The following is a 16,393-nucleotide window of genomic DNA, read 5'->3' as shown; positions in this document are numbered from 1 at the left end:
TGCTAATGGAAGTGTCCCAGGCTTTTATCTAAATGGGTGTAAAGTGGGTTAATTATTATTATTATTATTATTATTATTATTATTATTATTATTATTATTATTATTATTATTATTATAGCCTCGTACAGCTGGCTGTTTGAGCAAAGTATCATTATTTTTATTATTGTTGGTAATAATAATAATAATAATAATAATAATAATAATAATAATAATAATAATGGTAAAGTACCAAATATGTTTTAAAACTGAATTGTTATAAACATATTAATTAATAAATAAATAAATGTTGATTTATTTATATTTTTATCATACTTATTTTGTGATGTTGTAGACTTTAAATGGTTCGGATGTATCAGATTGTACTTACCCTACACATTGGCTGTGTGGTCCAGTGGTTAAAGAAAAGGGCTTGTAACCCCGGTTCAAATCCCACCTCAGCCACTGACTCATTGTGTGACCCTGAGCAAGTCACTTAACCTCCTTGTGCTCCGTCTTTCGGGTGAGGCGTAGTTGTAAGTGACTCTGCAGCTGATGCACAGTTCACACACCCTAGTCTCTGTAAGTCGCCTTGGATAAAGGCATCTGCTAGATAAACAAATAATAATTTCGGCAGTCATTTAGATAATTCTCATTGATGATTTTTTTTTATGATTTTCTGTGCCTTCACAGAATTGCTCACAGTCCTTTTTAATATTTCCACTTAAAACAAGATTCCCTAGCACAGCCTTCCTTTATGTGAATCTCTGTCATTCTTTTCACAGCGCTGGTTTTTCATTTGACTTCCCCTCCTTCCACTCTGTCTTCAGTAGACTGGACATAACTATTCATTTTATGCCCTGAGCGTTGCTGAGCTGTCTGTGCTATTCCTTGGTCCCATGGTCAGTAGTCTCCCAATCCCTTGTGGCACTAAAAGACATACTTATAATGCGGGAATCCAATATATATGTTGCATATGCATATGCAGTTTGTTCAATGTTAAAAACATTGCCCATTACATTTAATGCTACACACATTACAGTATCATTAAAATCTAAAACCAAACAGCATTAAATGTTCATTATTTAGTTTTTAAGACTATAAAGCTCCCTTCATGAGGTGAAAGTGAATCAGAAAAATGTGAGTAAAAAAAGAAAGAAATCAATTATAAGACAGTCTTTAAAAAAAGTGTGAGTTAATATATATATATATATATATATATATATATATATATATATATATATATATATATATATATATATATATTTCATATTTAATTTACAACACAACAGTTACCTTTTTTCCTCAAGGTCCAGCCTTATCTCGTTAACATATAGCCATCGGAAATCAAAATGGAACCTCACAGGTTTCCTAGGTCCCAGTATGAGGTGGTTAATAAATATATGTAAAAAATGTTGTCCTGCTCTCATGTATACTCAATAAAGGTGTTCCTTTTTTAATTTTATAACTTAATTTTGACAAAAATCATTCAGGACTGAAAGGGCTAAACGAAGGAGCCATTTTCAATACAGCCTAATAAGGGGGAAAAAAATCTTGCGCATGGAGCTCAAATGCAAGACGCACATGGGTTATTTTCTAATAGTAGCCAGATTATTTTGTTTATAGTCCAACCTAACACACATGGCTTGCCTTCAACTCAATCCAAGAAATAAAAGCAAGAGAACAGAGGTGAAACTAGCTCATCGGCATTCCTTTAGCATGTACAGTAGGCATTCGTTTTCTTTCAGGATCCTGCTTGGCTGACAGCCAGTATATGCAGAGTTTTTGGCACGGGTAAAAGACTACCAGCCTTACAGCAAAACATTTATCTTACTCATTTCCATTGAAATGTAAATGTGACCCATTTAATGTGATGTACTGTAGTTATTATGTGTCACCAGCAAACTGAAGACATATCAATCGTCACAGATTACCTTTGCCAACACACAGATTCATACACATTTATTAATTTATCATTTTGTGTATGTATGTATTAATGTATGTAGGTAAGTAGTACCTAAAATAGCTCCACTAAGATGCAAGATCTGATTTAAAGAAACTAGAAAAACACATTAGGTCAAATGATTTTCCCAAGGTCACGTAGCGTCTGTTGAACATGGATTTGAAACCCAGGGGGATCCCCTGGCCTGTAAATCCTTCCACACAAAGTGGACTCCCTTTGTCATCTCGTTTGTAGCTGAAGAACATTTAATTGAGGTTTGCAAATCTGTATGATTTCATGGAATGTCACATTAAAAGCACCGGGAATACCATCAATTTATAATTATAATGACCCAAATTGTTGCCAGAGTTTACTACTGTTTGATTTAAAAGAGTACCACCAACAGCCCAGTTTTTTGGTTTTTACCAGGAACTCCATCTTTGTCTTAAACATGCATTGCTTTTCTATGCATTTACAGTGAGACAGATACACCCTGACCAACAGTGACTTCAAAAAGTGTGTATGGCTACTGTCATTGCTCCAGAGTCTGCTTTACTCACCAGACTGCAATAGCAATACAAAGTAGAAGAATACTGGTATTACACAAATGTTGGACAGTTCTGGGTTCCTGGAAACCACAGACTTAAAATACAAAAAATAACTACTAGAGGTCTTTTAGAACTCTGTATTGATATAACAAGATTTTACAAAAAGAGTAATGCATTTTGACTTTGATTTCCAGTTGAAATAGTTTGACTAATTTCACAACTATGTTTCTTTTTAGTATACATGGTTGTCTTGTGATTGAGTTTTTAAAGTTATGGTTGAGTTGTGTAGTATTAGAATCTTCAGGTTTTTTTTATTTTTATTTAAAATGGTACAGCACAACACTGTTGTGGATTCTGTTGAAATAACCAGCTGGTGTTTTTAAAATAATGATACTAACTCACAATGAATTCCAATGGCATGTCACACGAATAACAAACATTTCCCTGGAATCCATGTGGTTCACATCTATTGTTTTGACGTGGATTACCATGCATGAACACATGCAAATGAATTGGTCAGATACACCCAAAAAGGCACAAAAGACATTACACGCTATACAGCCACCTGTCAACAATTATCAGGAGAAATACTATACAACAGCATCAGATTGCTAATGAAGCACATACAATTAAAGGTTATCATTTATAATAATAGATGATGTTGTATCTCAGGTGGTATGATAAAAATGAGTATATATAACATATATAAATCTATTGTTCATGTACTGTTTTTTGAATATATGTGTATACTATTGTGAATTTGTATATTTAAAATGCATGACTCACATATGACTCCTATAAAAAAAAAATATTAAAATCTTTAGCTTATGATTCATAAATTCCAATGCTCAAGCTCAGATCAGAAATTAAAGGGTTTGGGTTTTGAAATTCAATGATGATATGCTTATTGTTTTTTATGGAGAATGAGTCAAGACTTGGAAACCTGAGAACGTGGTCTATATTCCAGGGAAAAATGACAAAGATCTTTAAATGCAACAGAAGTAACACCTTAAGGTTTCTACTTATTTTAAAACGATATGCTTTCGAGCTATGTGAAACTAGAACTATCTAACAAATTAGACACAGATTCAAAATGACTGCGGAAACACCCTTGGTATAACAAGCATTTGATTTTTATTTTTTTTTGCTGGCCTCCTCTCTCTCCTCGCCAGCCTGACCTTCTAGCAGAAACATGGCTGTGCTATTGTCGTGATTATTATTATTATTATTATTATTATTATTATTATTATTATTATTATTATTATTATTATTATTATTATTAGTCGTAGTAGTAGTAGTAGTAGTGTTTTTCCTTGAACAGTAATATATACCAAGATGTATGAGATGTACAGAAGTACCAGACAGACACATGCCTAACCCACCCCCAACCCCCTTGGATGCAAATGGACAACTGGTTCCCTGTTTAGGTACTTGGTTGTTGGTAAGTGCATTAGGATGACTTAGTTTAACAATAACAACCATGAACATTTTACACTGAGACATATTGTAGTTTAATCATTTCTTTTGTTGTGTATCCATATCACAGAATAATCTTTACTATCCCGACAGTTATTCCTATCTTTTCTTTAAGTTGGGGTGTTTTTATATTATGTATCACCAAGGTCTGATACTCCAAAGTGCAATGTGCACCAATGTGTTTTGAGAAAGAAGAAGCAGCTGACAGTAAAGAAAAGGGCTTGTAACCAGGAGGTCCCCGGTTCAAATCCCATCTCAGCCACTGACTCATTGTGTGACCCTGAGCAAGTCACTTAACCTCCTTGTGCTCCGTCTTTCTGGTGGGACGTAGCTGTAAGTGATTCTGCAGCTGATGCATAGTTCACACACCCTAGTCTCTGTAAGTCGCCTTGGATAAAGGCGTCTGCTAAATAAACAAATAATAATAATAATAATCTCTGGACAGATCTAAAACTAAATTGTACCAATTGTTACGTGTGGTGTTGGAGGGAAACAACAGAAAGTGTTAAATCTGAAAGGATTTCAAGACGCTTGCCACTGATCGCTAGTATACCCAATATAGCTATGTATAATGCATGTCTTGACTGGAAGCCCCTGGTCCCGATCTGTTTCAAATTTGCCCTGCAGGCACGAAGCCAGTGTACTTGTCAGAGATGCTAACACGTCACCCCTCTGAGAACTCGTTTATAGTTATTACTCGGACTAAACTGAGCACAGCAGGAGGTCGAGGTTTGGCTAGCCATGCACCAGAAATGCGGAATTTTCCTCCAGAGTAGAACGCCTAATTCTCAAATCCTTTCGATGGGTTTTTGTTATCGTTATTTGCATTTTAAACGTTTTACAAAGCAATCCTTTCAAAAGGTACGGCCATACTATAATAGCTACTTGGAACACTTTGAATACATTAACTTTTTTTGCGGTCGGATACTTTTTTGGTGAACCTCTGTATGAATAAAATGACATTGTGTGTTTTAGTACTCAAATGCATTTTAACATGAAGTCTGAGTTATTTGAAGTAATAACGCAATGGTCCCTAGCAACAATGCCAATCATTGCAAAATGTGTTAATTTTTTTATTTATAATATAATTAAACATAGGCGGCTATGTATGTTCTACATCCATGTTCACTTAGCGTATTGCCTTAGTTAATTGATATGTTGTGTGCTTTATATGCCATATATGTTGTATATGTCCTATAAACCGTGCCGTCGATACACAACCTGGAGATGATAACTTGAATTTCGTAACTATTGACCAGTAAAAGTGTCTTCCCCGCAAGCGAATGCAAATTCCTGCCGGAATCGACCTTGGAATGGTGCTTTCTAAACAATTCCAGAAAAACTTGGATTCTCAATTTGCACTCCACTGAAACATTGGGCAGTAAAAACAGCCACACGCGACTCATATAAATGAAAGGTGAACTGTATTTACTGGCCATTCCATTAAAGCAAATGTTTTTGTTATTGTTTCTCCGTCTTTCGTGTATCTAATTTAGGGGAAATGTTGTATATTGATAAAAAGAACAGTTAAAGGCTGCACGGTGAATCGCCAAATGCAACAGTAATCGTTTGCCATTAGCCTGCATTGACGTTTTATGTCGCCTGGCAATGGAGGTATGACGGAGGTCTAAAGCTCCTTGTGCCAACGTCAGTGTTGAATCAGCTTCCCGGGAAGACAGTCGTGAATTTACTGTAATGCAATTCAGAAACTGTTTACTAAGACGTGGTTTGATTAGCACAAGAAATGAGCAACACGCATCGATGTGATTGTACTAGAAACACAAATCTCTAATAGCAGGTGTACATCGGGGATCAATCTATATATATATTTAAAAAATCTATACATTTCCTTTGCCTGCAATTCATATGATAAAACAGGATAGCAAATCCATTACACACCACTTTCCGTTTCTTTGTTTGTTTCATTCTTTTTTCTCTGGAAAATCTTGATATGGTCTAAACTAAAGTACCAGTCCGTAAAAGCTAGTATTTGAGCAAATGTTTATCTTTCAGCCGACTGCCACCATCCCGAAAGACCTGATACCGTCGTGTATATTCGGTATTCCTGCTTGTACCTGTACGTGGCACTAACTTCTGGGCAGTGTGTTTGTTATCCATTTCCTGGATTATATGTAAAGTAATAATGTGATTATCCAGGTTCGATTGAACCTTCATGTACTACACTAACAAGTAGCCCCTTGCATCTAAAATTAGATTCCCTGGCTCTCAATCCCACCACTATTAAATGAGGCTGTAATTTATAAAACGAATTGTTCTGCGCATAAAATCCAGTGACGTTCCCCAATGGTTTCCGATTCAATATCTCATGTCGTCTGTTTGTAAATATTGTAACAAATCTGAAATGGCTTGCGGAGTTAACAATGAAAGTATAACTAAAGTGTCGAGCGAGCAGGCAGATTCCGGTTCGTGTCAGATAATTTACACAATATCAGGGAAGATATATAACTTGTTTCACTTTTAAAAATCGACTGGTTTACTGTTTGAATTGAAGGATCATGTACACACTGTGCTGTAGATATAACGTGTTTTATGTTAAACAGTGTAAATTATTTAAATACCGATGTATGCATGTCTTTGTTGTAACAGAACACTGAATTTGGACAGCTATAGAACAGGCGGCGCTACTGAATTTTTAATCCGAATATAAATCCAGGGAGAATTACATCTATGCAGAATTTCGTTCATCTGTTAGATTTCTAATTGTTTGTAATATATGTTTTTGCACAGTAACAGCAAATGCATAAAAGGCTGATGTTTTTATTCTGCTCGCTTGACATTTCCTTATATGGAAGCGCTGGCTGTTACGCTGATGTCTTCTAATAGGTTATGATTGCAGCCTGTACAAACCTTATGTTGCACTTAACCCGTTCGCTGCTGGATTTCGAGACGCATGGTTAAACTCAAGGGATTCATACTCAAAACCCGGTAAATGTTCGCCACCAAGTTCATGCAAATTTGATTGCATTTCCCCCTAAAGCAAAAAATCCAGTAACATCAATCTGATTAATAACACGGGTGTGTAAACCTGGAAATTCGCTTAATTATTATACTAATTGAGCACCAGCTGCATCTAGAAATGCATATATCCCCTTTTCCCCCTGTGCGCTCTCTATCTCGCTCGTCCACTTCAATGATAGCTTAGGGCAAGCAGTATCTAAACTAATTATGTCCACTTTATTTTATCTTATTCTATAGGCGGATCTGTTTTTTTCAATTATGGTTAATGGTATTTGATAGCCTCTATACAAGAACCACATTTGCAGTGACGCAATACATACAGCCTATTTGGGTTACAACGTGTTTAATTTCCCATTTGCCCATGAGGTTTCAGATGGCATTAAAAACTACAGGACATGCCAGTGGGTCCGAGTATACTGCCCTGTATATCTGCCATGATAGTGGGTATCGCTGGCATCAGCATGAGGTTTCCATTTAAACCAAAGACGGCACTGTATGCCTCACACAAAGATCTTTAAATGATTTTATTCTAAACAAGAATGGTCATTGGGTATTGGGTATAAAGTTAATCTAAATTAAATCAATATGCGGTTCCTATACATTTTGAACACAGTTACGAATTTCACAAAAATGATAAAAAGTGTTACAAATAAAACTGGTCAGAATAAAACGCAGTTTGATAAATTATTATTGTAGCTAACTGGAAACTTTCTAGCTCTCGTTGTCACTAAATAATTGAATGCATTTTTTATTCTTATTAGTTTTAATGACCCTATTTTTGTTCTATCCTAAATCTTCTGGCTGCTATATACATCTGCCAAAACTGTGCTTGGGTGATTAGACTCTAAAGAACTGCACTGTTACATTTACATTTTTTTTTTTTTTTACATAGGCTAATAATATTAGGCTTAAAACATTACATTTTTTTTAAGGATTTCTGTCTCTAGTAAAATCATAATTGGTTAATTCAACGCACGTGTTAAAGCCCCAGATTACCCAATGCTTGCATACCCAACTTTGTATTTTTTTTCCGAATGATTGCATTAGTTATGTCACTCTTAATTTTTTCATTGTACAGACTGCCATAGCTTCATTTTCAAAAAAGGTCGCATTCAAAAAATTCTTCAGGTCACTCGTACCGTGATTTTCACGAGGAACGTGCAATTTGGCAATTTTATAAACACTGGTGATTGGTGATCCAAACAAAGGAGCAATTTCTCCCAAATACTGTGTATATCAATGCCATTCTTAGCATTGGAAGCCTATAGGTCGGCTCATTTTAAATTGTGAAATCACGCGTCTTCAGCCGAACCCCATCTCCTACAGCGAACAGCATTCTATTTAAATGAAACAAAATGCTTTATTTATTTATTTATTTATTAAAATGTAAGGTTATTTTGTCTTGGCATCAAAGAAACACTGGGTGCAATCTTTTAAAAACCGACCTAAAATGGCCAATTATTTAATTACAAAAAAAACCTGGAGGGCTATAACATATATAAGGTGTATTTATTTATTGTAGTAGCCTATAAAAATAAATAAATAAATTTTAAAAAAGCCTCTATCCAACCTAAAGAGGCTAACGGGGGTGTACAGTTTGGGTTACTGTTTATTGTGTTTCAATCCCCATCGTTGATGAGTACGGTTTTGGAAGCTTGCCGTTGCAATCTGTAAATTATGATTATATAGATATATATCTATTTTATTTCGGTGGCTCCCTCTTGCCGTTTCAAGACGCGCTGCACCCTATATATTTTGACATCTCAGCACCAGCCCCCACCTACCTCCAAACTGACGTCACGACTCAGGCTATTTGCATGAGCAATGCTGCAGCAGCAACTGGGAGCTCAGTGTCTCAGTTTGTTACCAACGATCGCTAGAAGGAAAAAAAAAGAGCAAGCTACAGAGCAGGGAAGGAAAATTACCAGCAAAACACCACAGCCTGTGAAAGTGAATAGCCGTCATTCTCATCTGTACAACTAGGCACTCAAAGCATGGAGCTACCAGCGGCGGGAGAGCACGTCTTTGCAGTGGAAAGCATTGAGAAAAAGCGAGTAAAAAAGGTAAACTGGCCGTGTACGGCTGATGGTGGTGTGTGTAATGCATCCCCTTTAGCCACAGAAACCTGTAATTAAATAAAATGTGGGATGGGATCCGATCTCAAGCTGATGTTGACAGATTCAGTGCCGCAGCTTCATTCATGCATTTGTTGATTTATTTTTATTTTTATTTTTTGTAGGGAAGAGTTGAATACCTGGTGAAATGGAGAGGCTGGTCTGTCAAGTAAGTCTGCATTTATTACTATACCCGGCTAGTAGCTATACCGTACACCCGCCTTGACATTCAGTTTTGCAAAAGCTCGCCTGTGCCGGATTTTTTTTTTTTTCTGCACACGGATGCCATCACTAATTTATGCGAAGGGCTAGATAATGTACGGGGAGCTAAGCCTATTTTAATTATTCCTCACTTGCTACAGATGTGTAAGTCTGCGGTTAAAATGGCTTCCCTAAAATGTATTATATATATATATATATATATATATATATATATATATATATATATATATATATATATATATATATATATATATATATATAGAATAAGGCGCGCATGTGTTTTTACTTAATTGGCAACATCACTGGTGTTACATAGGCTGCTATATAGAATAAAAACAACTTTTTATTTAACATGGTAATTGAAAACATTGCTTTTATTTATCTGTACATTTGTACTTCTGACTGTCATTCAGATGTTTCAGTTTCTAAAACTATGCATAGCAGTCTCAGATAAGTGGGCCTGTCTGTTAAATTGTATGGCCATCGGAAAATAAACTGCGTAGCGAAGTTACATTGGCTGGTCATTAATATTATAATATATCCACACAACATTTCTAAAAGATGGATGTTTCTGGAGCAAGACCCTTAACAATACACAGAGTTTCATCTGTTTGCACAAAAAAGTAAAACAATTGGCCGTTTATTAATTGTTTTTGTTTGTGTTTTATTTATGTTGCAAAACTTACGTGGTCAGCGGGTTTATGCGGGGGTGCGCAGGTCGAGTGCAGTTTGTGTTTACCTGTCTCGACCGAATTGGTGTTGGAATGACATTTATGAAAGCACGATTGGGAGTTCTGCAATGAAGATGATGAAGCAGGTTGTTGATGTGTTTGTCGTTTTCTATATCCCTTGATAGATACAACACGTGGGAGCCAGAGGAAAACATCCTTGATCCGAGACTCCTGGTTGCTTTCCAAAACAGGTGAGACGGGCAGCGGCATTATAACCTAATGTTTTTTAGTTTTTTTTTTAGTTTTTGTGTTTACGTACTTATAAGATTGAAACCATGAGAGATGCATTATTCCTTTTCTGTAAGGCTGTGGGTAGCCTACAGCAGATTGATGGAGCCTTCTCGCATTCTCCTGGGATTTGCTTAGTAAAAGCGCTTCGCCACAGTAAAGTTAAAGCACAGTGCGAAGTAAACTATGCAAGTATACCTATGCTGTTGCTACCTTTCAAATACAGTTAAGCTTTGGAAACTGATGTCTAAAAAAATAGCATGGATTACAAAAGCATTCGCGTGTCTGCACTACGGGTAGACTATGTGTTACTATTACAATACGGTATTTACATTGTGTCTTACTGTTTATTTATTTAATAATTTACGGAAGTGTCTCCTTTTTATATAGACTAGATGTGCATTGCTCAGGTAGCGTGTATCTGACGCTCTGTCTGTGGCAATGAACCATCATCATATAATAATCATGGCTCCTCAGAGGGCGTTCGGTTGCTGTACAGTGTTTCCTCTAGTTTATCCAGAAAGCCAGACGTTAACCATTCACAGTCTGGAGCAAACTCGATAGCTTCGTTTACTTTTTTCAATTTACGACGTGATTATTTGAAGTCATATTTAGCATTTTAGCTGATTAAGGAGATGTATGCCCGAAAAGTGGCGAATAAAGTATTTGATTTTCTGCTTTGTATTTATATTGTTGTGTACATATAGCATTAGGCAGATGTATGTGTGTTTGTATGCATGTATGCAAGCAGCGTGCTTATATGCATCAGTTAGAAAGCCGTTCCAGTGCTATGATTTGAACGGACCTATTCATGGAGGGATATTACTATACTGTATTCTATTAATGGATCACGACTGTAGGCGCGCATGTGTGTTAACGCCCACTGACCGTCTCTGCATTTAATGCAAAGCCCAGCACGCTTTGAAGTCATGGTGGTCTGGTATAGTTAAGTCCGGTTGTATGTTAAAGCGAAGGTTTACGTGTCAGGTTTGGTTTGCACTGTGTTTAATGTCTGTCTGCACATTATTTCCTGTCTCAAGTTAGCAGTATGCGGCTATATCAAAGAAAAGAAAAAAAGAACACTCAAGGTTTTAGTTAATGAAGATTTGCAATGACGCCCACTGTAGTTTTAAATATATTGAGGGTCCTATATGCCCATGATTGATACTGTGCACAGCTGTCCACTGTAACTACATACATGCTAACAGCCCCTATCCTATTCCTAACAAAGGTCCAGCCTCCCGATGCATAGTAAGAAAGTCCAGATATTTACCAATAAAAAAAAAAAATATGATCACTAACTTATACAAAGGTAAGAAGGCTTGGGGGGCTCCCGAGTGCCGCATCCAGTAAAAGCACTCGCTAGAGTGCAGGATGCGCTCTATACCCTGGACGTCGCGAGTTCGAGTCCAAGCTATTCCACAGCCGACCGTGGATGGGAGCTTCCAGGGGGCGGCGCGACCCCTGTAGTCTGGCCAGGCGCCCGCGGGCTTGCCTGTAAGCTGCCCAGAGCTGCGTTGTCCTCTGACGCTGTAGCTCTGAGGCGGCTGCGTGGTAAGTTCGCAGTGTGTAAAGAAGCGGGCGGCTGACGGCACACGCTTCGGAGGACAGCGTGTGTTCATCTTCGCCCCTCCCGAGTCAGCGCAGGGGTGGTAGCGGTGAGCTGAGCCTAAAAAATAATTGAGCATTTCAAATTGGGTAGAAAATAATAAAAACTAATTGGCAACGACTAAATTAAAAAAAAAAAAAAGGTAAGAAGGCTTCACTGTGTCTATTTTTACTGTCACAATGGTCCTGTAGCAATGTCTATTCCCAAATGTTCTCATTGGTCCCAATATCTTCGCTAAATGCCTTGGAGCATGGACAGTGACTGCACATAACACAACATATTTTGATGGTACTTAACCCAATTCTCTAATTGGCTGAGCTGCAGACAGATTTTTGTATTACATCTGCATTGCATTGTACTTTGCTGTAAAGCAGGCAGTAGAAGTATCACATTTATTCCAGCGAATACAGTTTTCATTTCCAGGTTATTTCTTTTAATGCATGTGTTTTGTTGTTGGGGTCATTGGAAGTGTGTTATGCAGAAAACTGGTTTCCAATGTGCAGTAGATTGAAGGAGTGGTGTTTCATTAAGCCTTACTGTCGGTTTATTTGTTTCTCTACAGAGAAAGACAGGAACAGCTTTTGGGTTATCGCAAACGTGGACCTAAACCCAAACACCTCCTGGTTCAGGTAATGACAGACATTACTTCAGGTTGGGCACCTATCCTATGTGGTTCCCAGGCGATATAATACAATAAGAAATGTATAATTGTGTATATAATCAGTATCCCTGAAAGTGGTACTGTATCCCATAATAATGCCTTGGAATATTTAATAGGCTACAGTGTTCTATTAATACTTTATTTACATTTTTTTTATGATTCTATCTCTGTGGGTAATATACTGGGCTGTAGCATGGGCTGTGAGCCTAATGGCTTTGGAAGTGCACCCTGGGTAAACGGGGGGGGGAGGGGAGTTAAAAATATATGGGAGCCTTAAGTAGTCGTGTTTTAAGCAACCACTGACCATTTATAGTGTGGGGGGTTGTTGTTTTTTTTTTTTTTAAATCACCCTGCTTCTGTTTCCCAGCAGGGCAACTTCTTCCCTCATCACCAAGAAAGAGGTCAAGCTTTATAGACCCAGGAAAAAAAAAGCACTGCTATACCAACACAGGGAAATGTACTGCTGGATTTTACAGAATTTACATAAAGATATGAGGTCTTTTTAAGAACAGGGACAGGCCTTAGACAATAATAACAAAATGATAAGCAACAACCTGTCAGCAGCTTTTAAAACATAAGTCTACTCGACTGAGTTTCTTTAGTTTTATTCAGATTGTATGTGTTTCAAGTTCTGCCTATTTTTTCTCTGTTGCCAAATTAAATAATACAATTATTTGTCCTGTTCTTGATCTGCAGATTCCTTCTTTTGCCCTGCGTTCCAGTGTCCTTTCGGATCTCCAAGAAACCTCTCTGGATGATGAGAACAGACCCAAGACTGAGAATATCCCAGGGAACAAAATGCAGTATCAGCAGTATCAGTTGAACAGCAAGAAGCACCACCAGTACCAACCCAACAGTAACGAGGCCCAAGTTGAGCAACAGGCCAACAGCAAGAAGAAATATTACTACCAGCTTAACAGCAAAAAACATCACCATTACCAACCGGACCCCAAAGTGTATGACCTTCAGTACCAAAGGGGAAGAGAGACCAGCGGTCAGCTCCATTTGGACCACAGTCGTAATCTGTCTCCCACTCTGCAGCAGACGTGGGTTCACAACAAAGAGACTGGTTGCCTTAGTCAGGTTAAAGACCTGTCTGTGGAGCTCAAGAAGCTTCCAGCCCATTTAACTGGAAGCGATCCAGTTCAGAACTCTAATGGAGTTACCAGTGCCACCAAAGAAGATGCAATGAGCAACGGAATTGGAAGTAAATTGAAAATCGTGAAAAACAAAAACAAGAATGGGAGAATCGTCATTGTCATGAGCAAATATATGGAGAATGGAATGCAATCAGCAAAGATTAAATCCAGGGACGATGAAATGAGCCACCAGGACAGAAAAATAGACAATTCAGGAATTGTCTCAGTGAGGACCAAGTTGGCCGATTCACATAGATCGGAAGATGGGAGTAACAAAGATGAAGAAGAACAAATGCCAACAAGTGCTTGTACTGCTGCTGGACTGAAAAATGGACACTCCCAGACTGATGAAGTAGGGATAAGAAATAATGATAACATGGAAAAAGACAGTAATGAGACTGGAAATAATGCAGAACTGATAGATGACCAACCTCTTCAGCTTACCACCAAACCTAATTTAATACCATGGCCCTTTGAAATGGGTGTTCTGTCGAGACTGGACCAGAAAAGGAATGAGGCTGGAATAAATCTGGCTCATTCCAGGAAACGCAATCTCTCTGAACCAAATGAGGAAAGAGGAGTTTTCAAGAAGTTTCTTGCTTCTAGGAGCATAAGCACACCCAGCAGCGTGCCTCAGCTACCCCAGGAGAAGCCAATGGACCTTCATCTGAACAGCTACCACCACCCTAGTGTACCAGACTACTTGTTTGATGGTTCAAACCCAGAAGAACCTATAGACTTAAGTTTTGTGAAGCCCAGAGCTGTGGTGGAGACCTGCAAACGGGTGCAGGTAGAAACAAAGGAGAAAGAGCCTTTGGAGACCCAGGAAGAGAAGGAAGAACCTGCATCTTGTTTTAAACCATTCCTTGGAAACATCATAATTACTGACGTTACTGCAAACTGTCTTACTGTCACCTTTAAGGAATATATTACTGTCTAATGAACTGGACCATGAATGGGGGAATATAATACATTTTAGACCTGATATATATGCCATTAAAGAAACAATACTCATGTTTTTTATGTCTATTGGAGCACTGGTTAGATGAAGCCCTTGGTATCTACTAGGAGGCTGTGTGGTCCAATGGTTAAAGAAAAGGGCTTGTAACCAGGAGGTCCCCGGTTCAAATCCCACCTTAGCCACTGACTCATTGTGTGACCCTGAGCAAGTCACTTAACCTCCTTGTGCTCCGTCTTTTGGGTGAGACGTAACTGTAAGTGACTCTGCAGCTGATGCATAGTTCACACACCCTAGTCTCTGTAAGTCGCCCTGGATAAAGGCGTCTGCTAAATAAACAAATAATAATAATACTTGCTCCAATTGTCACCCATGTTGTCCTTCTGCCACAAACCATGAAATCCATTCTCTTGTATGAAGTCTCAGTTTACGAACCTGATGTTTTTATAGTACCACAATGGTAGTTCTTGGTAATAGAGGGGTATGAAGCTGTGATGCAACTTTGATTTAAAAAAACAAAAGTGCATTTTAAAGTTTTGAGATAGAATATCTAAAAGTGTAAATAGAAGTGAATAGTTTGGATACTTCTTCCTAGTGGATATTTGGCCTCAGATTAAAAAGTAAGTGTGTGTGTGTATATGTATATATATATATATATATATATATATATATATATATATATATATATATATATATATATATATATATATATAACCTCTCTTTCACTGCTTTTATAATATTTTCATCAAAGACGTGCACTTAATTTACAATGTTAATTGTACATTAATGAGAAATATTTGGTGGATACTGTATTGGGGGGGGGGGGCCCCAAACAATAGTTACCCTTCCGTACTGATCTTTCTCCAATATTATGGGATATGGTGACATGACATACTTACTCAAGGTAAATTGGGTTGTGTTAAGTATAGTAGTAAATGTATAATACTTTATACACATTGTATCAATACAATCTGTTGTGGAGAGGCTGTTGGTTTTGCAGACTTTTTTTGGTATTATGTCAACTGTATTAGATATTCTTTTACTAGATTTAAGATATTCCCAGAATGATGCCCATTGTGTTGCCACCAAATTATTTTGGACAGAGGAGTCAGAATAACTTGTTACCAATTGTTTAGGGGACACCAAAATCTTGCTTTCTTTATAATCTAGATATTAAAACAGATTTATTTGGGGTTATTATTACTGTTGTGCTAAACTGTTAAGTAGTTCATCCCTTAAAGTGCAAAAACCCTGTTTTCTAGAATCTGATGCTAACAAGCTATTTTAAAGAGTGCTGCTAAACTGTAGAAATGTTTATACTTTGAGCTGTTGATGTTTATTGCTTGAATGTAACCACACAAGAGTTTAACAAAGAAAGAAAAGTCTTTAATGTACAAGAAGGGACTCTGCAGATCCATTACATTAAAGAGCCAGTTGAATTAGGGGATTGTAGTATTTTGTATATGGTCGCCATATTGGAATTGTTGCCAACTGCTTCAAATAACAATGACAAAAGGGGGGCTTATCTGTTTGTGGTCTTCTACAGAGTTTAAAGAATAACAATCGCGCACACACACAATAAATGTTTGCTTTTAGTAAACTGCGAATGTTCTTTAAAAGGCCAGTATGTATAGTGTAAAAGTGATTCTGTTTAAACATTGCAAATCCTGTAGTTTGGTACGTGCACTTAGTTGTTATAAAATGTATGTAGCTTCAAAGCAATTAATTGAGAATTAAGAGAGCTGGCTGTCTCTAGTAATTGCTCTGCAATATAACACAAATAATAATAATAAAATAACAATTATTTAAA

At 37.3% G+C, this 16,393-nt stretch overlaps 1 protein-coding gene across 1 annotated transcript; it reads left to right on the top strand.

The window, feature by feature from the left end:
• The first annotated feature begins 8,691 nt into the window (after positions 1-8,691).
• LOC117424107 (E3 SUMO-protein ligase CBX4-like) lies at positions 8,692-16,393 on the top strand. Its single transcript, XM_034040196.3, has 5 exons — positions 8,692-8,984; positions 9,161-9,204; positions 10,114-10,179; positions 12,388-12,454; positions 13,183-16,393. The coding sequence occupies exons 1-5, from the start codon at positions 8,916-8,918 to the stop codon at positions 14,563-14,565; spliced, it is 1,629 nt and encodes a 542-aa protein (XP_033896087.1). The 5' UTR covers positions 8,692-8,915; the 3' UTR covers positions 14,566-16,393.

This window comes from Acipenser ruthenus, chromosome 19 (assembly GCF_902713425.1).
Source record: "Acipenser ruthenus chromosome 19, fAciRut3.2 maternal haplotype, whole genome shotgun sequence".
In the NCBI taxonomy this organism is placed as follows: domain Eukaryota; kingdom Metazoa; phylum Chordata; class Actinopteri; order Acipenseriformes; family Acipenseridae; genus Acipenser; species Acipenser ruthenus.
This window is presented reverse-complemented; position numbering and strand designations above follow the sequence as displayed.